The sequence below is a fragment of the Danio rerio genome, chromosome 7 (genome assembly GCF_052040795.2).
Source record: "Danio rerio strain M-AB ecotype USA chromosome 7, GRCz13ab, whole genome shotgun sequence".
In the NCBI taxonomy this organism is placed as follows: domain Eukaryota; kingdom Metazoa; phylum Chordata; class Actinopteri; order Cypriniformes; family Danionidae; genus Danio; species Danio rerio.
In genome coordinates, this window is record NC_141027.1 from 19674194 (window position 1) to 19701760 (window position 27567).

The following is a 27567-nucleotide window of genomic DNA, read 5'->3' on the forward strand; positions in this document are numbered from 1 at the left end:
AACAACACATTGTACGGTGAGCGCAAAGGGACAGTGTTCTGCCCCGCCCACTTTCAAATAAAACCGCACACATTTGATGTTTGCTTTTCTGTTTTGGCAGATGTGACTGAAGGGCTGAGCTAGATGACATTACAGTAGTTCGCAAAACTCCTTGTTATCTAAAATAATTTAGCATAGAACATAACAATACTATAAAAGATATAACTACTTAATGTAAAGACAATGACGGATGAGGCGGATAACTGGAATGGAGATTTGGAAGAAGACGCGGCGATAGCAAAAGCCATCAAAAACTTGAGTAATTTGACGTTTTTTTCACTTTTTATAAATATTTTTTACAGTGTATTATACATAAAGATACAAATAAGATTATTGTTTTAGTACAATAATACAAAAAATTATCATAATAAATCTAAATTGAAAGTGAAACCGGTTAATATTGTACAAGGAAGTTTTGGGTGGGAAATACCAGGAAGAAAGTGAAATTATAAACATTTGCTATTATTTTTGAAACCCAGGTATCTATAAACGACCTATAAAAAATACAGATCGTAATGATGAAGAAGTTCGACCCTCAAATGAAAGCGTGGACTTTGGTGAGTCGATCATAAATCAAGTTTGATTTATTATTTATGATTATTATGATGAATATTATTTATCATTTCGTACTTCATGAAGATTTCTTTGTTATCAGTTGGATTGCCCTGTGGTCATCGAATGCCGGCAGACTATGTTGTTGCTTGCTTCAAGTGTTATCTTAAACAGGTTTGTCTAATACACTGTTATTTATATTGTACAAGATTATAATAGTTTTGCATTTTAAATTAGTTTTTATTTCGATGCTATTTTAAAATTTAGATTACATTTTTATATGAGATTTAATATTGTTTTTATATTCATTCATTTATTTTATTTTCAACTCAGTCCCTTCAATTAATCTGGGGTCACCACAGCAAATTGAACTGCTAACTTATCCAGCATATTTGCAGGGTATGCCCTTCCAGCTGCAACCCATCACTGGGAAACATCTATACACACTCATCTACACACATACACTTACTGACAATATAGTTTACCCAAGTCACCTACACTGCATGTCTTGGACTTGTGGGGGAAACCGGAGCACCCGGAGGAAACCCACGGGAACACTGGGAGAACATGCAAACTCCACACAGAAATGCCAACTGACCCAGCCGAGGCTTGAACCAGCAAACTTCTTGCTGTGAGGCGGTTGTGCTACCCACTGTGCCACCGTGACACCCTGTTTTTATTTTGTTCATTTAAAAAACGATTTAAGTTCAGTTTGCTTTTTTAAAAATAACACATAAAAACATGTTTAATAACAATTGCATGTAACAATTGCAGTTATTTCACACTGTTGATATGTGAGCTTGTTGTAAAATGTTACCTATTGTACTTTGAAAAATTTGTTTATCCTGACAATTCATATACAATAAAGCAATAGATAAAACATATTTAGTTGTTTTAATGAGTCATATGAGTTATATTTGTTATTACACTTGTTAGCTTAACAAAAGGAAAATATGAAGCTGCCCCATGTACATACACTGACTAAAATTCATGCCTGCCCTAATACCTTATGTTCAACTTCATATTTTTTAGAAAAAAACAGAATTTTCCTGCCCTCATTTTGTGGGTCGGGGGAAAACCTGTGGTGCAAAGCTGTCTTATCAGGAAATCTGTCAGCTGATGCCGTTGACAGACAAGCAACGTGAATTCTTAGAGGAAAACCTTGCTGCACTTGTTGCTAGAAGGCTGTTCGATTTTAAATCTGTAAGACAATTGATTTTATCTTCTGTCTCCATTCATGTCATACACAAGAATACAAAATGCATTTGTTTGTCATTACTTCAGTGTCCTGGATGTCAGTCTAATGTGGAAAGACGGAATCCAAATAACCTGTGTGTACAGTGCACTATATGTACTGCCAACAAGAAACAGACCTACTACTTTTGCTGGAAATGCCGGAGAGAGTGGAAAGGGGTAGCAAATAATGCTGGACAGTGTGGGAATAGTAGCTGTGGACAGAGAGTGGTAAATGCATTATTTGTGTAAATTTATGTTTTATGAAAGACTTAATGTGTTTTATTTCATTTTACCTAACAATATTTTTGTTGCATCCTAACAGAAAGCACCAGATCCTCTTAAGCCATGCAAACCCCAATTTAAAAGTGAAATTCTTAGAAATGAAGGAGAAGATGTAAGTTATGTTGTACAGTGCAAATCACATAAAAAAAGACTTCTACTTAATGTCAATTTTGATGGAAAAAAATTGGTCTTATTTAAAAAGTAATGTGTAGCAATAAGAAAGGTGTTATTATGCTTTCTGTTTACAATAATAAGGAAAAATGCTATGCATGTGCTATTTTGGGAGGATAAAAAATAATTCACGTATTATTTTCCTTTTAAGATTTACACATCAAACGAGAAGTCAAATGACAGAACACGTTTGGCTCTGCTTATCAACAATGTTGAGTTTGAATACCTAAATGACCGGAAAGGGGCAGAAAGGGACGAGTTGAGTATGGAGATGCTGCTGAAGGGTCTGGGATACACTGTGGTGACACTTAGAGACCTCACTGCACAGGTGTGTAAAAATAAGCCAAAAGTTTAGATTTTTAAACCTTTTTGCTATTTTTTGGTCTTAAATGTCAATTTAATTTGCATTCAACATTACATAACATAAGGATGCAAGAGATTTAAACAGATTGTACGCTTCTTTTAGTCAGTGACACTGACAATGATCCAGGGTTGAGAAATGTACAGTATAAAACACTATAATAATTGTCAACTCTGGGTTAACAATTTATGTACAGTGTGAAACATGTTAACCAAGGATTAAAATGTTAGTTCACCAACAGAAATTAAAATCCTGTCATTAATTACTCACCCTAATGTCTCCTGAGACCTTCATTCATCTTCAGAACACAAATTCATATATTTTAGGTGAAATCTGAGAGATCTTTTATCCTCCATAGACAGCAACAGTCTTTAGATGTTGAAAGAAAGGTACCTAAAAATATTCAAGGCAGACTATGTGCCTTAAATGGTTCAATCAGAATATGATAAAGGTACAATAATCATTTTGTGTGCACATAAAACAAAAACAACATTTATATAATGAATGAAGTTGTTATTGTAATGTGTGCACAAGAGTATTCACGTAGTTTGATAATATTGTAGTTGAACCACTGAAGGAAAGGTTTTGAGGATGTTATTTGGTACGGAAACATGTGAGTTGGGAGGTTTTCTGTCAAATTTAAATCTTAAGTAACTTAATTTGTATTTTGAAGATGAACGAAGGTCTAAGACTAACCGTTTAACATTTCCCAGGATTTACAGTTCACAGTTGAAAAAGCCCAGCTTAATACCAGGTAAATTGTGAATTTGAAATAAGAAAACCCAGGGTTCTCTTAACCCTAGGTTTAGAATAACCTAGAATTAAATATTTTGACTGTGAAAAGTAATCCTTGCTGTGGTATTGCAAAATGAGTTATACGATTTTTAGCATAAGCAGCAATAAATGAAGTTTATTTATAAACTAATTTCGATCACATGCTTATGATTGACCACGACTGGTCCCACATTAGCTATCACATGATTTACCTATCAGAAGAACCCAAATATGCAATTAAAAAACCTTAGACATCTTCTTGAAGAATTTCTCCATGCACCCCTACTCCTCCCCCTTTTCTCTAGATTAATCCAGGAGAGGGTGGTATGGCGGCTCAGTGGTTAGCTGTTGCTTCACAGCAAGAACGTCGCTGGTTCGAGTTCCACATATATATGAGCATTTAGAACCAAGCTTTCAATGCACAGTCTTAATAATCAAGGAAAGAATGAACTCAAGGGAGCTATCGAGACCTTCCTGAGGTTAGACTGCCCTATAATGATGAAACAGGAGGGACCCCTGGACTCGAAGATCTTCAGAGCTCAGGGCTCTCTCAAGCGTGAACTATTGAAATTCACTTTGGCCAATTGTGTTTTTTTTTTTTTTTTTTGTGGTCTGATGCACAGGGTATGCTCGTTGCCATGCGAGACTTTGCCCAGCGTGAGGAACATGCCCACTCAGACAGCTGCTTTGTGGTGTTGATGTCTCATGGAAATGCTCGTGGAATTGCAGGGGTTTCAAAACAAGCAAGTGATGGTGAAGATGATCTCTTCTGTATAGATGAAATTTTTAATTGCTTGAATACTCCAAACTGTGATGGACTGAGGGACAAGCCAAAAATCATCCTAATCCAGGCGTGTAGGGGTGGTGAGTTACTGACTGAAGTACACCAGTTATTGCACATCAACAGCATTAAATCTAAAACATTTTAAATTCATTCATTCATTTTCTTTTCGGCTTAGTCCCTTTGTTCATCAGGGGTCGACACAGCGGAATGAACCGCTAACTTATCGGGCATATGTTTTACACAGCAGATGCCCTTTATACACATACACGGCCAATTTAGCTTATTTAATTCACCTATAGTGCATGTCTTTGGACTGTAGGGGAAACCGGAGCACCTGGAGAAAACTCACGCCAACACGGGGAGAACATGCAAACTCAACACAAAAATGCCAACTGACCCAGCCGGGACTCTTGCTGTGAGGTGACAGTGCTACCCACTAAGCCACTGTGTTGCCCTATTTAGTATTAAAGAGATGAAATTTTGCTGTTCATGTATTCAATCCCTGGTTATCCAACATGTTGGTGACTTTTTTAAGAACATAGAAACAAATTTTTTTTAGCTGAAACTTGGCGATTAATGAAATGCAAGTCTGTGACTTTTACTATCAAAATCTTATATAGGCAAACCAAGATTAATATTTATTGCTCCTGATAATGAGCGGCAAGGTGGCCAAGCGGTTAGCACTGTCGCCTCACAGCAAGAATGTTGTTGGTTCAAGTTCCGGCTGGGCCATTTGGCATTTCTTAAGGGTCTAAGCTGAAGGGAAAAGAATGAAGTCAAGGCATAAGTAAGTTGTATTTTGTGAATGTGCAAGAGTAAAAGGTAAAGCTGTTAGCATTGCAAACAAGTGTATTTATAATTAGGACTATGGAAACAAATGGCTACATTTGCTTCTTGCTCAGATGAATCACATTGCTTCATAAGACCTTAATGTTTCATAAGGAGCCACAGGTATTACTTTTGTTTGACTCAAAGTACCACTGACTTACATTTTGTGCACAACGCTTTTATGTATTGCTAAATAAAAATCCTAACTACATCTTGGATAGCCTTAGTTTAAGTAATTGAATAAATTAAAAAGATTTATGGATGAACTATGTCATTCATGATTAATACTGGCAAACCTTCAACACAACGACCCTGCAATATAATGTGCAACAATATCAGTGTGCTTTGCTAAATGCTGTTGTAGATAATGAAGGCAGTGTGGATGTGACTGATAGCCTGGCAGGAGACAACACAAGAAAAGAGCACCGTGAGAAAGACTTCTGCTGCCTGAGGTCCTCGACGCCAGGTAAATCTATTTGCTTGAGTAAAACAGATTTTGTTTTCCTCAACTCAATTAAAAATAAAAGAATTTCCTCACCTCATAATAACATTTTATTAATTTATTTTAATTTATTATTATTTTTCTTTATTTTTTTAGTTTGTTATGCTGCCTGATGTTACAAACTGATGTTTTCTTATTCTGTTATTTTGCTTTGTCTGTATTCTCATGAACACACTTGTTTGTAGAGCAAGTAGTTTGACCGTTTTCTGCCGTTTATTATTTCTAGTCATTTCTCCCATAGGCAATTGAATCGGAAGTTCTAAAACAATCACAAAAACGAGTGCACTTCCGCATTGAAGAATAAGGTCAATGATAGATTGATGATAACTAATAATAGGTTGCAAACCCTTTGGTATATTTTTTAAGATATAAGGAGTGAGATTCAATCACAAAATATGCTGTCATATTAAAAATATAAATATATTTTTTATACAGACACACTGTCCTACAGAAATGAAAACAATGGCTCCCATTTCATACAGGACATTGTGGAAATATTTAATCAACATGCCCACCAAGACCACATCGAGGAGCTCTTCAGAAAGGCAATGTCACATTCTTTTCAGAAACATCAGATCTTTAGATATTAATGCAGTTTAGTTTTTAATGTTAATTTGATGTTTACTTCCTTAATTAATTTTCTTAATGTGTTAATGTAAAATGGTATGTAACAACAGACCATTACAACTTAATGGTTAGAATAAAGAACATTTAAACATTTAGGGTTGTGACATGCGAGTAGGCTTGTAATTATTTTTCTTTTTTCTGAAATAGGTCCTTAAGAAGTTTAAAGAGAAACATCGAGATCAAATGCCGTGCAAAGAAAGAACAACGTTATCTAAAAAATTCTACCTCTTTCCAGGGTTGTAGAGCACAGCATCTGCAACTTCTGCTTTTATGTATGCATCTACATGTACAGATAAGGTTAAGATTTTTAGCCCCCCTTTGATTTCTTTTCTTTTTTAAATATTTCCCAAATGATGTTTAACAAAGCAAGGAAATTTTCACAGTATGTCTGATAATATTTTTTCATCTGGAGAAAGTCTTATTTGTTTTTTTTCAGCTAGAATAAAATCAGTTTTTAATTTTTAAAAACCCATTTTAAGGTCAAAATTATTAGCCCCTTTAAGGAATATTTTTTTTCGATAGTCAACAGAACAAACCATCGATATACAATAACTTGCCTAATTACCCTAACTTGCCTAATTAACATAATTAATCTAGTTAAGACTTTAAATGTCACTTTAAGCTGTATAGAAGTGTCTTGAAAAATATCTAGTAAAATATTATTTACTGTTATCATGACAAAGATAAAATAAATCAGTTATTAGAAATGAGTTATTAAAACTGTCATGTTTAGAAAAGTGTTGAAAAAATCTCTCTGTTAAACAGAAATTAGGGAAAAATAAATGAGGGGCTAATAATTCAGATTTCAACTGTATATATGTTTTATCAACTCAGAATTTTACATTCAGAGAAAGTGTGAAATTACATGGCATTTTAATGCATTTCTGCAAATGTATAATTCTTGAGTGTGTATGCGAAGGTAAGCAGATTTAACTTGAACAGTCAAAAGTGGAAAAGGTTTATATACCATTAAATGAACTTGCTCTATAAATGCATCCATCCAAGTAAACTCAGTAAATAAAGATGGAAATGGAAAAAAGGAGGACAAAGATTATTAAATATTCTATGTGAAATATTAGTCATATGAGTTTAATAAAGAGAGCAAAAGGTTGTATTGGATTGTAAACCTGCTGTATTCAATAAATTATATTCATTTTTCTTAACGTTAATATAAATTACATATAAATAAATCCAGAAATGTTTACATTTACCATGTTAACAAGTTATCATGACCTGTTTGTTATCCCTTCTGCTGACCTAGGTTGTAGATTTCATTTCTTGTAACTGCTCAACTGTAAATCTGGGTTTCCTGTATTGCAAAACAGAAACTAAAACAGGTTCTTGAATTGTTGCTTCACATTAATAAACATCATCGCAATAAGACTAAACAATGGATGAGACATGTTTTTGTCTTAGAGTTACATACAGGTACTTAGAATATGGCTTGAGGCAAAGATATGATTTCATTTTGTAGAAAAAGAAAGAAAAAAAAAGTATTGTCTCAACCCACCTAACATTTTATGGTCTTTTCCATGTCCAATAATGTAAATGAGTTTAAAAAAAAAAAAAAAACATTATTCTGACATGATCATCTTTTTCAGTTATTTATTTTCTTGTCGGCTTAGTCCCTTTAATAATCTGGGGTCACCACAGTGGAATGAACCGCCAACTTATCCAGCATATGTTTTATGCACCGGATGCTCTTCCAGCTGCAACCCATCACTGGGAAACATCCACACACATTCATTCACACACATACACTACAGACAATTTAGCTTACACAATTCACCTGTACCGCATGTCTTTGGACTTGTGGGGGAAACCGGAGCACCCGGAGGAAACCCATGCGAACACGGGAGAACATGTAAACTCCACACAGAAACGCCGACTGACTAGGCGAGGCTCGAACCAGTGACTTTCTTGCTGTGTGGCGATTGTGATACCTAATGCGCCACCGTGCTGCTCGACATGATCATTTTTGTAATGTAATTTGTAAAATAGTCTTTTTTTTTTCCTTTGATTTAAGTGCTCAACACATGTAAGCACCCCTGTTTCGCTACAGCTGATCTATCCTTCTGTTTATTTAAAACATCTTTATCTTCTGTAGATAGTTGCTTATACTGTATAAAGATCTTTTTCAAATGCTCAGTCTTAATGGGTTAGTTCACTCAAAAGTAAATATTTTGTGATTAATTACTCATTCTCATTTCATTGCAAAACCCTGAGACCTTAGCTCAACTTCAGAGCATACTTTATAATGTTTTAGATTAAATCTGAGAGCTCTCTGACCTAGACAACAAACAATCCATATGGCCTGTAAAAGTGTTTATATGCTCATAAATTTGTAAAATTAAATATAGACTGTTTTGACAATGTTTGACAACCTTTTGTGATTTTAATTGTTTGTGACTCGTGCTGTATATGGAGGACGAGGGAGCTCTCAGACTTTACCTAAAGTATCTTAATTTGTGTTTTGAATATAGATGAAAGCCTTAGGGGTTTGAAAAGACATGACAGAATTTAAATTTTTTACTCTTTTATTAGGTATACAAAACGCTAATGTATAAAGATGCCTCTGATGCAAATACATGCAAAACCAGCACATCAAATTTGACTAGGTGCTAAAACAAAAGTGATACATACACAACAAAAGACTTGCCATCACACAAGGTGCATTATTTTTTTCATCCTCAGACACTTTTGTTAAAAAATAAAAACGACATAAACATTTGTTATTAGTGAAATAATATACAAATTAACTGCGATTTTCTTTTTTGAGATATATTGGAAAAGCAAAAACTGGCAGTGGAGTTTTCTTTTTTTTTTGTTAAACCATTTGGTCTCACTTTACAATAAAGTTTCATTAGTTAATACTAGTTAATTTATTTACAAACATGAAGTAATATGCGTTATGTAATAATAATGTCAACAAAGTTTACTAAACATTTACTAATGCTTTATTAAAATCCAAATTCATACTTGTTATTATTAGTTAATGCACTGAGGTGAGTTAACATGAACTAACCATCAGTAACTTTATTTCCATTAACTATTGTTAACAAAGATGAATAAATGTTAATAAATGTATTGTCCCTTGTTCATGTTAGTAAATACATTAACAATAAATAATTAACCCTATTGCAAATTGTTAAAACCATTTTATCAATCAGTTCCTATAAATGTCATTAAATCACGTAATGTATAATATCTATTTTTATGGAAAGAAATAAGTGACCGATTGAAAATGCTCTGGATTTACTGTTCAGAGTGCTTGACTTTACATTCCTGTTTTAGCCTGTGTTTAATCTCATATATTTATCCGGTATATCTCATATATATATATATATATACATATATATATATATATATATATATATATATATATATATATATATATATATATATATATATGAGCCTTTAAATATTAAAAAGTGTCTTTATATCTAGTAAAATATTATTTACCGTCATCATGGAAAAGATAAAATAAATCAGTTGTTAGATATGAGTTATTAAAACTTATGTTTAGAAATGTGTTGAAAAAATCTACTCTCCGTTAAACAGAAATTGGGGAAATATAAACAGGGGGGCTAATAATTCAGGGGAGGGCTAATAATACTGACTTCAACTGTAGTATATTCACAGTATATATTTTCATTTCAAGAAATTTTTATTTCTTTTAGTTTGGCTGTTATATAATAGATACATATTTTTATATAAAAACTGCTAAGGTCAATATTATTAGCCCCTGTAAGAAATTGTTGTTTTTTGATTGACTAAAACTAACTGATCTAGTAAAGCCTTAAATTGCACAGCAAGCTAAATACCAGGACATCTGCGGCGTAAAACTTAAAGGAAAAGCCTGTAAAACTGGGAGTGTTTGTGGACTTTGAGAAGGGTCTGATTTTCTTTTATGATGTAAATGCCAGGAATCATATCTACTCTTTCACTCTGCAGTCTTTCACTGAAAACTCTATCCATATTTCAGTCCTGGAGACTGCGAGGAGGGAAAGAACTTGCATCCTCTGATTATTGCACCTGTTTTAACAAGATGCAAATAAATATTTTTATTCTAATCAGTACATTATATATAACAAATTAATTAGTTTAGTAGGTGCTTTTATCCAAAGTAAAATACTAGGCGTATAAAACATTTAATGATTTACCACAATCGCTTGGTTTTCATTTTTTTCTCATTACTTTGTGTGATTTATTTCCCTATTTTTGTCATTTTGGTTTTCAGACCAGCGTCGTTTGTTCCTTTTTTTTTGTATCCGACGTTCTTTTTTTCTTAACATTGTCTGATTATCTTTAATAATGCAATAGTTTCTAGTGGCATCATTTTGCTGAGTTTTTCAAGCAGTTCTGAGGTGTAATTGTGACCATCATTGATTTCAATGACTTGGTACCTGTCCTGACACAAATGAACCACTTTTTGAAGCTTGCTTTGTTTTGAAATAAATTCACCAATGTTCTGGCCAAGTTTCGTAAGGTATCTTCCATTGGTGAACACAATCATCATGTGATTTCTGGCTCCTGAATCTAGTCGATTTATGAAGGAGTGAAACAGACCTTGCTGTAGTTCAGTGAATTCAGATATTTGTGTTACCCAAAGGATCACATTGGGACCAGGGTCGGATAACTTAACACACTTCTCTATTTTCTCAGTCCATTTCGATTCATCGAGGGAAAAGAGATTTGGGGTGTCCACTACAGTGACCTTTTCCACTCTCTTTACCATGCACTCTTTAGTCACAGTTTCTGATCCACTTCTGACTGGAAAGTAATCTCCACCGAGGATGATGTTGCCTACAGTACTCTTCCCAAATCTGGAAGGCCCGGTCAGAAGGATCCTCAGTGGATGAGAAATACTGCCTGGACTGAAAACTGGAGAAGAAAGCACAAACAATTTTAAGATGTAGTCACTGTGACTTTGACATAAAGCAACCTGTTTAAATCTTACCCCTTTTTCTGTACATCAGCATGTAGGGTAGGCTTGAGCTGTCAAAGGCAAAAAAAAATACTTATTTAAATGCTAAACACCTTCAATTGTACTTTTAATTTACTTTTGCACACTACACTCACTTTTTCAGGGGTGATTCTGAAGTCTGTAAAATATTGACATGACTATTAAAAGATAAAAATGACAAATTAAAGGAAAAGGGGTCTAAAAATCTTATTTTCCATAATTCCAAAATGGTTATCAAACAACTGAATATACCTCTGTTACACGGCTGTCATCAAAACAGTACCATACTCCATTTTCATAAGATTTGATGATTGCTTCATAGTGTCCACCACTATATCTGCCCTTATGGTTGATAACAGCATAAAGGTCATATGTAGGCCTATTATCCTGCAGAGAAAGATCAGGTTTATTCTATGTTTTCTACAACCCCAAATCAGAAAAAGTTTTGACTGTGTGGAAAACACAAATAAAATAAAAGATAGTAGTGATTTCCAAATTTACTTTGACTTGTATTTGATTGCAGACAATACAGCAAAGATTGTTTAACATGTTCCTCAAGATTTTTTTAGTTGTTTTTTAATGTATTTAAATTTTGGTTCTTGCAACACATTTAAAAAAAGTTGGGACAAGAGCAATTTAAGGCTATTAATCAAGTAGATTGGTTAAATAATGGTACAAAAGTGGCATCCAAGAAAGGTCTAGTCCTTTAGGAGCAAAGATGGGCAGAGGATCGCCAGTTTGCCAATAAATATGTGAGAAAATAATTAACAATGTTTTAAAACAATGTTCCTCAAAGAAAGATAAAAGGATATCTATATTGTAATATTGGAGCAATATGTCATATAACATGCATAATTTTTTCTTCCCCCCCATTTATACATTTGTATTTATTTATTGATTTATTGAATAAATGTTGATTGTTGAGTTGATCTTGTTTAATATATTGTTATAGTATGGTTTCAATATTCTAATGAGTCATGAGACTGAGGCATTTAAAAAAAAAACTCTAGACGCACCTGAGCACTGTTAACCTGATGAAGGCAGCTCTCTCCCAAAATGTGTAGGTTGTGAATAAAGGTTTTTAATGCATCTTCCACATCTTTTGAGTGTCTTGGACTGATTTTTGTTGATTGTTCTGATGAATCCTTTGCCCAAAGAGCACCGATACATTATTTGAGCTACCCCAGAGCAGTTTTTGTTAGTTTTTCTTTAAAGATAGGAAGACATTTGTATATTTTACATTTAACAGTGCATAACATAATTTAAGGATTCAAGGAATCTGGAGGAATTTCTGGAGGAATCTCGTAGACTTCTCTGGGCTCAGAGGCATCTGGGATGGACCATCACACAGTGGACCAAAGAAGAAAGGGATCATCCAGACGGTTACTCCAGACTGTGACAAAATTACACCTGAAACACATCATTGCTTGGTGTCTTCAGTCCCTAAACATATTTTAAGTGTTGTGAAAAGCATTGGCAACAGCTTTACCGTATCAACATTTTTAAACCTTGTTAATTATTTTCTTAAGTATTTGTTGGCAAAATGGCGATCCTTGGCCCATCTTTGCTATTAAAGGACTAGACCTTTCTTGGATGCTGCATTTGTACAATTTTTTACCCATTTACCTGACTACTAGCCTTAAATTGCTCTTGCCCCAACTTTTTTGAAATGCTGCAAAAACCAAAATTGGAGTAAAAAAAACAATAATAATCATGAAGATCACATTAAATAATTCTTGTTATATTGTCTGCAATGAAATTCAAGTCAAAGTAAATTCAGAAATCACTACTTTCTTTATTTTTTAATTTTCATACCGTCCCAACTTCTTCTGATTTGGGATTGTATATTTGTTTAAAAACTTGTGTCTGTGGTATAATGGTTTATTCATGAAACCTTCTTAGGTAGAGTCAGAGGTACATCTAGACGACATTCGTTCTTCTCGTATCTCATCTGCATGTAATCAAAGTCAAACCTCTTCAGATGCAGGGTGAGAACATTGGGATATTCATCTATTTTAGTCCACTGCAAAAGTAGCACAATTACAAGGACATATGTAAGCACATAAACCCAAAAATTCCTCCGTTTAATAATGCGGGTGATGAATTTTGACAATCTTGCATTGTAAAGGTGCCACATGAACGGATAGATATAGTTGAATAATCAGAGTTCAGTACATGGATTAGGCCATATGCACACAGACTTTTAATATTCAGCCAGGCAGCCCAAGTGTTTCTGGTAAACTGTCTTTCCATTACAAAATTGTCACGTTTAAGATATGATTTAAAAAAAAAATCATTGATCTTCACTGCCTGTTGGATATACAATATGAAGTGTTTATCAGACCAAACAGGGAGCACTGCATTAAATTTCATTCCCCCCCACCATGTCTTTAAAATATGGAGATTAATTTTACCTGAGTATTTTCAATGGAGTTTCTGCGCTAGCCTGTTGTTACTGACGACGCTAGCAGTTACAATGGTCTTTTATCTTGTTTTATGCTTGAACAACTAAATAAATGCTTAAGTCTATTTAACTGAATTTATTGTAACTACATTACAACATTGATACTGGAAAAACAACCTTGTGAAATTGAAAATAGTCACATTAAGCTTGTACCAGAAGTTTCGGGTTGGCTTTAAAACTCTAGCTGTGCATAGAGCCCATTAACATACCAAGAGCCTAAAACACCATTGCTTTCTTACTTTTATGTAATTCAAACGTTTCATGTTGCAAGTTAAAATTTAATTGTTGTAAGTTTAAAATATCTGTGAAAAACTGAACAAAATACAAATACTGAGGATCCACACAGGATCTTTGGGAGATTAAAACTAGGGTATTTGTTCCCTTATATAAGTTTATCTAAACTTGTATTGTACTAATGTCGTCACCTTAGAATTATAAGGTTCTATCTGGATTCTGAATGATTTTGAGATATTAAGCTTCAAAGTTTTTGCATTCCATAGCAAACAGTAGCAACATTTATTTTTAAATAAAAAATCTTAAAATGTAAGCAACTTCTAAAAAAAACCATCCAACAATGTAAATAAGTTGTCATTTATTAAGTATATGTCAATAACTAAATTTTGACAAAAATGTCAGATAGATCCCTATAATTCTAAGGTGACGATGTAAGTGGGACTCTTAGTTTAAAAAAGGAGAGACTATAGAGCTCTCAGGTAATACAAGTAGGCATGGAGTATTTCATCTCATTACAGCTGGTCATCAGAATGCAAAATTCAGGAAAGACAGATTAAAGATTTATTCAGAACCACTTAAAGTGGCAGAAAGTCTGTACACTACCTGACAAAAGTCTTGTCATTGATCCCAGTTGTCAGAGCACAAATAATAGCCTGACTTCTAGTTTATCATTTAAAAAAGTGGCAGAAGGTGAATTTTCCCATGAATCATCTGCATCCCAATCATCACAAAAACTGCAGAAGACATATTGGAACCCGAATGGACCTGAGATTCTCTCAGAAATCAGTTTGGTGAAGGAAAAATCATGGTTTGGGGTTGCATTCATTATGGGGGCATGCAGGTATCAAGACAATTGTGCTGCCCATTACATTACAAACCACAGGAGAGGGCAAATTCTCATACTTCAGCCTCCACATCAAGGCTCCTGAAAGCAAAGAAAGTCCAGGTGTTCCATAGATTAGCCAGCCCAGTCACCAGACATTGAACATATTGAGCATGTCTGGGGTAAGATGGAGGAGGCATTCAAGATGAATCCACAGAATCTTGATGAACTCTGGGAGTCCAGCAAGAACGGTTTCTTTGCCATTCCAGATGACTTTATTAGTAAGTTATTTGAGTCATTGCAGAGATGTATGGATGCAGTCCTCAAGGCTCATGGGAGTCATGCACAATATTAACTGTTGTTCCACTGCAGCATGACTTTATATCACATACTGTATATTATTTCTGTTAAATGACAAGACTTTTGTCTAAGCAAACTCAGACCTTACAGTCCTAATTAAATAATAAAAAAATCAAGGTGTGATCATGTTTTATTTTGGTAAAATAAACATAATCAAGAGCAGTGGTTCTCAAACTGTGGTACGTGTACCACTAGTGGTACGCAGAGAAATCGCTGAATAATTAAAGTAAAAATATATATATATATACTTTTAACCCTTTAACGTGTATGACACTAATGTGATTAGTAAATTGATTTTAATAAGCTAAAACTTTTATTTTATTTACAATTTTCCAATGTTTGTTATGTATTCTATCATGTGAAGCTAATTTCCTCCCCATATTTGTAATAGTTGTTGGGGGCGTATCTTATATTTTTATATCCCAATGCGGACAGGTCATTATGGTGGTACTTGAAGCAACATTTTTTTTCTGAGGTGGTACTTGGTAAAAAATGTTTGAGAACCGCTGATCTAGAGGCCTTTGCCTTTCATATAAGCCACATTTGATACCAAATGATCAACTAAAAGTCAAGTTATTATTTAGTGTTCATAAAACTTGGATATGCGACAAGACTTTTATCAGGCAGTGTATAACTTGTTAGTTTAACGCTTGATAGCTTAACATGTACATTGTATATTGCCGCATGTCTTTGTAATGAGGACACATGTAGACTGCTGAAAATAAATGATTATTCATGCATTGTGTCATATCAGTCATTACAATTTAGCATATTGAATCAGTGCATGCTATGGCACCTTTAATTCACTCACCGTTTCAGTTTTTGTTTTGCAGTCACATTCATCACAGTACACCCAGTCATCTTCATCAAGTATTGAATGTTCTTCGAAGGTCTTCAGGCCTGTTTCCTGTAGGGTCAGAAAAACAGACTTAGAGAAGAAGCTACTTTAAGCAATGACCAGTTTCCTAGAACAAAAAAGACTTTTAGATGACAATGAATTGATGTAATATGTTGGGCATATGTTTAATGGATGTGATGTATTTAGCCTTCTTACCACATCATACATCTTGTTATTTTCAACATTGATGGACAGCAGTATTGAGATAAAAGTGTTGGTTTCTGGCATTTCTTTGCCACATTTGCCACATTTTGTTATGTTACTCATCTTCCCTTCAAAGACCTGGAACAGATGCAGGGCTGTTTTAATTTTTGACTCTTTTTCAGTAATCATTAATAAACACAAACTTTTCCAGAGTTTTTAAACTATTGTTGATATGTGACGTATACCTTAAAAGCAAGTGGTCCCATTGTTTTTAAAATCTTTCTGTAATACTCCACTGCATCTTGTTGTTCGAAAACTTGAAGATAAAGAATATATGTACATTATGTTAACATTTGTAAACGCACAATTTAGAGGAAATAAAAGCTGTTTTACTCATCAACATTTAACTTGTTCTGTTTAAAACTTTTTGTGTCAGTACTTTGAGCTGTTAATTAAACAAACAGACCATTTCTTATGCCAAGACTCCTGGTTACTCCTTCAGTTGTGGTTACTGTTTTGGACAGCTTTCTGAAGAGCCTCTGAAGTTGTACCAGAATATTTTCCTTTTCAAGAGAATCTTCAAATCTATACCTTGTTCAATAAATATGAAAAGGTAGTGCAGAAAACATCATAAAGTGTGACTTTAAACAACTAATAGTAGCAAATAAATAAATAAATATTAATTTAGTTTAATTTACCTCAGAACTTCCTCTCTGAATTCTTCAGTCATGAATAGACATTGTAGCACTGCATTTAAATAGCAGGTGGCACCTTGATTGGTGAGACCATAATACTGGACTGCATTCCTGATCACAACGTGACATAAAACGTTCATTAATCCATTACATTCGATATTATTGGATATTTTTTTGTGCTTGCAAATTTTACAAGCATGTTCTGTTCATCTAGTCGAGATTAGTCTTTAACTTCATAACAACCTTTGACTTCTTGTAATCAGTGTAAAAAACAGCGATCTTTAGACTAGGTCGTTTTAAACCGTTTTTAGATTGAATATGGCAATGTTATAAAAAGCCAAACATACCTGTCATATGAAGACTTTTCAGGGGTCGTCATGCTGAATACGGATTTTTAGTAGGCTTTATTGAAACGTTAGGCTATTGTGTGCAGCCTATAAGTAGATTAAAAGCTTTCTGCAAACTAAATGTTTACTAAATCAAATTTAGCCTACCGAAATAAAACAACTTCGAGTAATGGGCTACATCAAAAAGAAAACAAAAAAATTCCTTTAATATTAAAAGTCGAATATGGCAACAACCGATTACCTCCTTTTTTTCCTTCTAGAACACGGTGGAGAATCAGAGTGAGCACACATTAAATGAGATCAAACTAAAATGAACAGTTCCAGCTTGGCCACTTTAGTTTTACTTTCGATTTTCCAATATCTATAAAGACAACAAGGAAATAACATTGTATAATATATTTTTAATTCAACAATTTAATTCAAACAATGTAATAATTTCTGAGAAAATCACTGAACATCGATCATTTTGATTGTATTCACATTTTATTCAGTTTATATACATATAATTACATTTCTCTATTTTTTACATTTCAAGTTTCACAGAGTTTTCTGACAGTGGCACGACTCTCAGACCATGTAATAGTGTACAGCAAGGTGTACTTGGCACAAATAGTTGAGGAGTGGAGTGAGTCTCTGTGTCAACTGTTATTGTTTTCTCGACACCACGAGGTGCATTGCAGCAAGAACTGTTCCTCTTATCGGATTTGGGATCCTCCAGGAAGACGCAGGACCATGAAGAGAGTGGAGCGGTCCTTGATTTGGTGGTCTAAAAACGTATCATTGTCCTCCAGTTGTTTATCTGTGTACAGGAGCCTCATGGACGATGGGTCATCTCCTATATAATAAGATAGAAGATACATGAGTACAGTAAAGTTAGCAACAGATTCGCAGATTCGTATTTTCCGGATCAACATGACAGAAACATGTTCCTACACAAATAGCTCTTTTCAAGCGTCGCAAACAATCAAAAACTTATTTTACAATATATTAAAATTATATTTAGAAAATAAAAGATCAAACATTTTAACAGTTTGAAGAGGCATATTTAGTATTTATCTCACCTGCTTGTCCAGGTAACTTTTCTGCAACTTTCTTTTTTAATTCCAAAACAGTGGTTTTATTGAAGTCTTCCTCTGAGCTGGCTACATCAATAGTTTTTTCTCCCCCTTTATTCCAACCACCATGACCTGGTAAATCTTGCCCATTTTAGGAGAACAAGTGTAAACAACTACAGAAAGACGTGTATGAAGTGTGCACGTTTCGCTTTCTGTTTTTATAAGCGCACGTTAACGCCACCTCTTTGACAATATTTATGGTTTTCTTGGCTGACATTTAAATCAATCGATGCACAACAGACTTAGCATATATTTTTGTGATGTAATTGAATGACGTGGCTTTTCGAAAAACTAACTAATGTAATAAAGTTTCAACTTTTAAAATCAACTCAAGGCGTGGCCGTGATGACAAAAACAATATCTGTAATGCATGGTTATAGGGCTAGTCTATTGAAATACTTTCCTGTAGAAATCACTAAATCCTAAAGTAAATTGTCCCCAGAACACAGCAGAAACCAGTAAAATGTACATTGACTCTTAATGTAATCTGTGAGGTGGATATAACAAGAACTTCCGCGATGATAGCATATCTCTTAAATTGAGAAATCATGTGACCTACTGTAAATCCTGAACAAAACACCACCAACTCGTGGGTTTCGTTTCTAAATCGACTTGAGCTGCAATAGAGATCAACAATGACGGAACAGCAGGAAGAAAAGCGCTACGATCCCAACGACACGACTCTGAAGTTTGTAACGCGCAAGGATGAAATAAGTATGGGCGGCAGCTGATATTGATATGCTGAGTATTAAAACAATTGCTTATTTTTTCCTTAGATGCTATTCCTGTGAGATGCAAAATCATAGGTTGCAGTAGGACAAGCAGTTTGCAATCACATAAAAAAAATTTTGTGTGTAGGTGTAGGCTGAAAAATTATTGTTGACTTTAAAGGGTGAACGTAAAGTGCTCTTGGTCCTTGAAATGATTGTGCTAAATCCATTTGGTGGTGTTTTAAGTGGTGTGAAAAATAATGTTAAATGTTGCAATATTTTCTAATTTAGGGGAATTTATTGCATATTACTGTATTCACTTATATACTGAATACAATTCCTTTATTATGACCTGTTTACCAAATTTGTGCACAGTTCGGAAAATTTCTATTTCCTACTTGAACTTGCATAAATATGGCGCTGATTGTGCCTGTCTGACACATGCTGAAACTTCAAATATTTACAAAGTAAAATAAAAAGTGTGAATTTATGTGAAAATTACACAAAAATACAATTTAAACCTGATATATACACTCACCGGCCACTTTATTAGGTACACCTGTCCAACTGCTCATTAACGCAAAATTTCTAATCGGGCAATCACATAACAGCAACTCAATGCATTTAGGCATGTAGAAATAGTCTAGACGGTCTGCTGCAGTTCAAACTGAGCATCAGAATGGGGAAGAAAGGTGATTTAAGTGACTTTGAACGTGGCATAGTGGTTTTTGTCAGACTGGCTGGTCTAAGTATTTCAGAAACTGCTGATCCACTGGGATTTTCATGCACAACCATCTCTAGGGTTTACAGAGAATGGTCAGAAAAAGAGAAGATATCCAGTGAGTGGAAGTTTTGTGGGCGCAAATGCATTGTTGATACCAGAGGTCATAGGAGAATGGCCAGACTGGTTCCAGCTGGTAGAAAGGCAACAGTAACTCAGACAACCACTTGGTACAAAAACTGAGGTATGCAAACAACTGAGGTATGCAGAAGAGCATCTCTGAATGCACAACACGTCCAACCTTGAGGCAGATGGACTACAGCAGCTGAGGCTACAATCACTCAGGCTCACCAAAATTGGACAATAGAAGATTGGAAAAACGTTGCCTGTTCTGATGAGTCTCCATTTCTGCTGCAACATTTTGATGGTAGGGTCAGATTTTGGCATCAACAATATTACACTATTGATCCCTCCTGCCTTGTATCAACGGTTCAGGCTGGTGATGGTGGTGTATTGTTGTATGGATATTTTCTTGGCACACTTTGGGTCCATTAGTACCAATTGAGCATTGTGTTAATGCCACAGCCTATCTAAGCATTGTTGCTGACCATGTCAACCAACCCTTTATGACCACAGTGTAGGCATCTTCTGATTGCTACTCCAGTAGGATAACACGTCATGTCAAAGCGCAAATCATCTCAGACTGTTTTTTTATTTTCAATATTTCCAATACCTTATTTCTAATACAATACAGTATTTTCTATACATTACTATAGTACTTATTAATGTGGACGGATACCATAAACTAACAAAAAGAAAAAAAGAATGACAAAATGCTGAGACAGATGATTACTTGCTATCGTCTGTCTCGCACTGAGAGGACCAAGACTTTAGTTAATCCAAGCATTCATAAATTAATTAGTAAGTTGCTTGGTAATGTTTAATGTCTGTTTACTGATCAGTTAAATGATGTGCTTTCAGCCCTGGATGATGACCCGGCCATCCTTCGAGCCGAGATGTCCTGTGGTCATGCTGTCACCCCAGAATCCCTGACAGGATGGTGTCGCAGTCTACTAGATCAGGTAACACCACTTCTGAATCAACATTCCTTTTGAACAAAGGACATATACTCACAGTACACAGAGATTCAGTGCTCTCTGAGTAAGTTTAACTGTCATATTCGCAGGGTCAGTACAAGTTCACATGCCCTGCACTTATTGGTGAAAACGCGAGACAGAAGTGCAATGCCGAATGGCCCTACGTGGAGGTGCGGAGGTTGGCTTTACTCACACAAGAGGAGCAGAGCCATTTTGAAGAGACCATGGCTGTCTTGGCTGCAGCTGAGTACTGCGAACACAAAACTGTGAGTTACTGGCATACATTAAAAAGCAGATGCATATAGGAAGCTGATAAATGCTGAAAACACCAAAGGACTTTTTTAAAGGATCAGTTTAGTAAATTGATAAAAGACTTGAAAAAGTTTTGTTGATTAGCCCTTTTGATTGATTGATAAACCCCAGATTTCAAATTACATAAACATAACAATTTTTCTTCAAAAAAGCAGTTCAGCAAAAAAAAAGGGAACACTTTACAGTATTCAACAGTACATGAATATTGATGTATTAATATGTAAACTAAACATTACTTTATTCTGAATTAATGATGAATTAAGGCACACGCTAATCTTGAAATAACCTTACCACATTAGTCACAAGAGTTCATGTGTGAATAACGGCTACCTTAATTACTTGTTAGTACATGATGTTAATTAATGTATTAAAAAACATTTAATAAAAAAACATTTAAGTTTAAGCTAAATGTAAAAAACATAAACTGATGAGAAGTTAACCTATAATAATGTCATGACTTTACTTGAAGGATCACATCATCATTAACTCATCCTTAACTACTCTTGAACTCCTCGTTATGCTGATGTTGACAGAGCACTTTTCTATTGTCATTCAGTGTAAACACACTTGACGGATGTGCATAAGGAGTAAGAATGGATTTATGATGATGTGCCCCTCCAAGTAGTGTCACAATATAATTATACATTAACATGTCATAAGTTCATGATGGTTAAATAAAACATAAACTATATATTAATTAACAAAATCCTGTATTAACATGTAATTAAGATAGTCGTTATTCACACATTAACTCATGTGACTCATGTTGTAGTCAAAGCTAGTTCATGATTAACATATCATTAGTCCGTAATAAAGTAATGTTTACTTTTAATATTAATACTTCAATATTCATGTACCGTAGTTGTAAAGTGTTACCGACTTTATTTGTATTTTTTTGCTAAACTCCCTTACTTATGAATATATCATTCATTCATTAGCTTGTCGGCGTAGTCCCTTTATTAATCTGGGGTCGCCACAGCAGAATGAACCGCCAACTTATCCAGCACGTTTTTATGCAGCGGATGCCCTTCCACATGCAACCCATCTCTGGGAAACATCCACACACACTCTTACACTACAGACAATTTAGCCTACCCAATTCACCTGAACCGCATGTATTTAGACTGTGAGGGAAACCGGAGCACCCGGAGGAAACCCACGCGAATGCAGGGAGAACATGCAAACTCCACACAGAAACGCCAACTTAGCAGAGGCTCGACCCAGTGACCTTCTTGCTGTGATGGGACAGCACTACCTACTGCGCCACTGCGTCACCCTGAAGAATTTATAATATATTATATTTATGTAATTTAATAAAGAGTTTATCAGCCAAACTTTATAAATTCTTCTATCAATTTACTGAACTGTACCTTAAAAAAGGTATGGTATGATAGCAAAAATAAAGGTAAAAATATTATATATATTATACAAGTAGCATAAGAGCAACTGATCTTCATTATTGGACACTTGTCTTCATCTTATATGAAATTATGTAGATATTTGTTTCCATGACTTGTCAGACTTGTTGGACATTTGCAGTAAACGGGTGTCACACCAAAGGACAACAAAACTAAGTTTTATAGTGATTTAAAAAAAATATGCAGAAAATTGAGACAAAATTGAAACATGCAAAATGTGCATGTTATGGGCTGCACAGGGGGTATATGAGCCATAAGTTCATATTAAATTCATAGTAATGGGAAAAGCAAAACTTATTGAAAAGCGAAAATATGGTACTAAGTAATTTAATTTTTAATATAGAGTTTTTTGACTGTGTAATGTAGTTCAGTTAAGTTGTTATTAAACATTTTTCGAAACGACATCACTGGACCGTCTTATGTTACTTGGGTTTAAATCCTGTCAATTCAACGAAAAAAACAAGTCAAGAAGAGACGGATTGATGGCACATACTCAGTCACATAATCTTGAATGGGGGACCTCAAATAATTAAAGTTTTCAGTGGATTTGCATTTGGTGTGAGGACAAGATTTTCCAATGGCAAAATGTTTTAATTTCTTATGTTTTTAGAAATAAAGTGCTCAGCATAATTGAGTACACCCCATTTTGAAAATGAATATTTTTATCCATTTCTCAGTGAATACAGGTCATATATTTTGGTGCATTTAAACAAAACAGATTTATTAAGCAGATATATTTATTAAAATAATATTTTAGTCACCAAACATAGTTAGAAATATAAAGATAATACATTCAAAATAAATACAAACTACAACATTGTGTACATCATTTGCTTCCCTTAAAAATGCTATTTAATATTTCTCTACAGCATATAAATTTGGCATACTAATTTATGGACTAATATTTTAAGCTATTTTGTTAGATAAGCTCCAGATTTGACTTCAGTGTTGACTAATGTAAATGAACAAATGTATTATTGTAAAGCATCCTCTAAAAAAAATGAATCTAAATGAGAGAATTGTGAGAGGTGTACTTATATATGCTGAGCACTGTGTATGGATGGAAAAAGTATTGCAATTTATATAAACAGTCACTTGTAAAATTCAGCCTAAGATATTTATTGACGATTTTTATTTTTTATTTTATTTTAAAAGAACTGTATTTTATTGAACTATGTTTGAGAAAGTCACACTAGGGCTGCACGAAATTTAAAAATCTGACATTGCGATATTTTGTTTTGCCGCAATACATATATTGCTATATGAATATAATATAACCTTTGAATAGCTCTATTTGGGAAGATGTAATTTATTTAGATTATAGGTCTCAAACTGGAGGATTTCTGGAGGGCCACAGCTCTGCACAGTTTTACTCTAACCAGAGCTGATCCAACTAATCAAGGTGTTCAAGACTACTAGTCTATTAAACAGGTGTGAGTTGGAAGTGGTTGGAGCTAAACTAGCTGTGGTCCTCCAGAAATTGAGTTTGAGACCATTGATTTAGATAAACTAGAATAATAAAAAGCATTTGCATAAAATATAATAAATTACAAACATATATAAATACAAAAGAGCAAAATTAAAAGTTAAATAAATGGTGCTTTGTGTAAAAGTAATCAAATACAATGAAATGGAAAATAACACGGTCATTATATAAATAATAAACGAAATAACTTTAACTTTTAATCTTTAAAAAAACAAATTTTGCGATGTGACTATTTTGTGATAATGATGCTCAAACTATGCTATTGTTTAGCCTCAAGTCACACCATAGGAGAGTTTTGAGATTTGGCAAAAAAAAATAAAACAAAATATAACAACACGGCAGTTTTTATAATAAGAGGTCAATGGTAGACAGAGAAATATTTAACCATTTATTGCATTTTAAACGATGACTATGAATTATATTAATTTTTTATTAAGTGTGACAGTGAAAATACATTGTCCTGTCAACAACCCATATATAGTATCTAAAATGAACTCCATGAATTGATCTTGAATATTGTCTGTTTGCCTTCAGTGTCCTGGCTGTCAGTCATTCGTTGAGAGAGCCGACATTACCAACCTCTGTGTCATTTGCACGATCTGCACGGCTGAGAAGGGCAGGACGTTTCAGTTCTGCTGGCAGTGTATGAAGGGATGGAAAGGTCCAGGTCCTCGATCTGACCGCTGTGACAACCCTGGCTGCACCAATCCGGACCTGGAGAAGTTGGCAAAATGTCGTGATATAACACTACCAGCGGTTCAAAGCGTGAGCTGTCCCTCATTGCGAGCTTGTCCCACTTGTGGCAATCTTGTGGAACATGACACAAGTGGCTGTAAGAACATCATATGCAATCGCTGCACGATAGAGTTCTGCTTTGTTTGCCTTAAAGTCACAAAAACATGCTTAAAAACGAGCAGGCATTTCACTCTCTGTTCAGATGGAGTTGCACCACGGCAGACTTCCATTCCAAACTGGAAAAGAAATTAACATTATTGATGGAGCCAACCAAACAAAATGGCATTTTATTCAGGAGGCACATTTGTCAGGGTTTCGGCTTGATCTATATGGGTAAATTTAAGACTTTTTAAATATCTTAAGACTAACTTGACTGTCAAAGTCTTAAAACAAAATGATATACTCTTTATTCATGTTTGCTTTCTTGAGAGGGGGAAATACAAGTGAAGGTGCCAGAGTTTATATTACAGAATGGTCACATTCATCTCCATGGTCTGGAATAATTATATTAACCATGATAGAAAACCTACAGAGCTGTTGTTTCTCCAATGCACAGGCGAATTTGCATGTAAATAAGCTTACACTGGAAAACAGGAAAGCATTTTTTGTATATGGAATTTCCCCTAAAATCCAAGTCATCTCAAATGTAAAGTGAAAGTCAACACAGATCAACTGTGGTGTCAAATTAAATGTAATGACAGACACAATGGTGGTTAGGCTGACAATAAACACATGAAAATAAGCTGTTTGTTTTGCTTTCTCTTAACCAATAGTCTATGCTGAGAAATGGGCCCAAAAACCCCTTGGTTCCATGGAATAACATACCAAAACATTTGAAAGGACTTTGTTATAATGTTACTTCCCTAAAAGTCCAAAACAAATATGAACTTTTATTTTGTACTGCATTGCAAACAAAATTGAAATTTAAGTTCAAGGCTGCATGGCAATTGCAAGAAAAATAACAATTTATTTATTTTAATTTTTTCTATTTAAATTCTAATAATAAAGCTGAAGTTTAAAAGTTGTGTTTCTTGATAGAATGCCTCTCTCAATTAATGAATTGAATGGTTGGGGTGTGCCATTTACAAGAATATTGTGCCAACAAGGAGTTATGTATATAATCAATAGGATGGTTCCAATCAAAGTGTTTTTAGACCAACGATTGAAAAACAAGCCCGATGGTGTGTTTGTATGCCTCTATAAAAACTGTTTTCAAAAGACTTCCCTTTGCACCAGAATGAAACCTCTTGTTTCTTCTGTGGATCTTATAAAAATGACATGGTCATATTATAATTAATGTCACTATCGGAGAAATTAAAATGGTCGTGCCCAACTGAGTCTGGTTCTCTCAAGGTTTTTTTTCTTCACTCCCATCAGGTGAAGTTTTTTTTCCCTCTCCGCTGTCGCCACTGGCTCGCATGGTTCAGGATTGGTAGAGCTACGCATCGATGAATTTGCTCTTCAGTGTTTGAACTCTCAGTAATGATTAAAATCACACTGAACTGAGCTAAACTGAACTGAACTTAAACACTAAAACCTGAACCACACTATTCCAGTTACTATGACCATTTATGTGAAGCTGCTTTGACACAATCTACATTGTAAAAGCGCTATACAAATAAAGCTGAATTGAATTGAACTATCGTTGTTAGGTATATTAAAGTTATCGTTATTAAAGTTCACTTAAAATTACTCAAACTCATCAGTTTTAGCAATTATCATTAATGAGATCAGAAAACAACAAAACTGGTAGAAACACACTATGCACTGCAACCAAAGACATTAAATGACCTGTTAGAAAGGAGATATAGTTATGTTGTAAAAAAATAAATAAATAAAACAGTTAAGCCCCTCTCTGGAAATAATTTAAATAGAATACATTTTTTTACAAGAGAGCTAAACACACAATCAAAACAATCCAGGTGTTTGGTAAGAGTATATTTCATTTATTTAGTTTGAACTGCAAAATCATCTGAAAACAAAGATCTGAAACATAAACTTGCGAATAGAAAGAAAATAAAAGCCATTATAATCTGTGCGCTCATAATAAATCGGGGTAGTCTTGACTGTGTTGTTCTGGATTGCGGCTGGCATGACCGCAGTGCAACACGCAATTTAAAATAAGTCAAATAACAATGACAGTTACCCTACGCTGATCCCACACCCACCATAACCCAGGCAGCAGGCCCCACTACCGAGGTCCACCTCGCCTCAGGAAGTGCACGAGCTAACCGGGCGCCAGTCCGTGCAGGTGTTACACTGGAATGTTGATGGGCGGCAGATTTCGAGCAACAAACACAATGTTCTTCGCGATAGTGTGTTTACGTACGCAAACCGCGAAGAACCACACAGAGACAGTCCCAAGCGAAGCTTAACAAAGTGGATTTGTGAAATTAGCGTGGCTCCACTCTTACTGCCGCACTGAACTCACCTTGGTTAAGTACAAAGAGCAACATGGAAAAATCTGACGAAACTGAGAGAACGGTTGAGCTTTATGAGAATGCAGATCGAATGTTTAGAACGCCACGTCATTGGTTGAGAATGACGTCAATCTCGTTAGAAGCGCATACTACGCGCACACTTTTCTAATTAGCCTACATTTAAAAGAAATCTATTTGCTCAAGCCCATCTGAAAACAACAACAGACCCCAGATGAACACAGCCAAAACGATTAATTTGAGCATGCACACGTTTGTCAATACAATGGTTTTCAAAACATGACGTCTTTTCTTTCGTTTTTCTACCAGCTACTTTAACTTTTCCCCCTTTATGAGGAAAAACCTTTGGAATTCTACAAAAGCTCTTCTGCATTTCTTGTTTTGGCAGATTTAAACAATTATAAATAGCATAAACAAACATTTTGATGTTCTGTCAGCGAATCCTATG

The 27567-nt window shown here is 34.6% G+C and overlaps 4 protein-coding genes across 9 annotated transcripts; 2 read left to right on the top strand and 2 right to left on the bottom strand.

Moving 5' to 3' along the window:
* The first annotated feature begins 22 nt into the window (after positions 1–22).
* caspc (caspase c) lies at positions 23–11081 on the top strand. 5 transcript variants are annotated; one of them, XR_015494731.1, is made up of 11 exons: positions 23–298; positions 519–596; positions 695–765; positions 1624–1794; positions 1876–2055; positions 2150–2221; positions 2432–2608; positions 4039–4279; positions 5392–5493; positions 5771–6074; positions 6304–7547. XR_015494731.1 is itself a non-coding variant. In XM_087259284.1 (11 exons), the coding sequence occupies exons 1-11, from the start codon at positions 223–225 to the stop codon at positions 6397–6399; spliced, it is 1374 nt and encodes a 457-aa protein (XP_087115410.1). In that variant the 5' UTR covers positions 23–222; the 3' UTR covers positions 6400–7547.
* LOC141375335 (ubiquitin carboxyl-terminal hydrolase 47) lies at positions 9632–17443 on the bottom strand. 2 transcript variants are annotated; one of them, XM_087260871.1, is made up of 11 exons: positions 17088–17443; positions 16744–16851; positions 16512–16636; positions 16291–16361; positions 16058–16183; positions 15815–15910; positions 13017–13145; positions 11375–11509; positions 11239–11261; positions 11117–11154; positions 9632–11040 (listed from the first exon to the last, which is right to left on the bottom strand). In XM_087260871.1, exons 1-11 carry the CDS (start codon positions 17117–17119, stop codon positions 10445–10447), a joined length of 1479 nt encoding a protein of 492 aa, XP_087116997.1. In that variant the 5' UTR covers positions 17120–17443; the 3' UTR covers positions 9632–10444. The 2 variants fall into 2 exon arrangements, with proteins under 2 accessions (XP_087116997.1, XP_087116998.1); XM_087260872.1 differs by having other exon boundaries at positions 10069–11040; positions 11239–11280; positions 17088–17403.
* A 108-nt stretch (positions 17444–17551) lies between these two features.
* zgc:194655 lies at positions 17552–18686 on the bottom strand. Its single transcript, NM_001128785.2, is given in 3 exon segments — positions 17552–17922; positions 18149–18241; positions 18244–18686. Coding segments are annotated over 3 exon segments (282 nt in total). The 5' UTR covers positions 18293–18686; the 3' UTR covers positions 17552–17782.
* Positions 18687–18804: 118 nt separating this feature from the next.
* Positions 18805–25423, top strand: si:ch211-212k18.15. The gene is given in 4 exon segments (NM_001386555.1): positions 18805–18916; positions 20615–20715; positions 20820–20996; positions 24481–25423. Coding segments are annotated over 4 exon segments (810 nt in total). The 5' UTR covers positions 18805–18837; the 3' UTR covers positions 24934–25423.
* The last annotated feature ends 2144 nt before the right edge of the window (positions 25424–27567 follow it).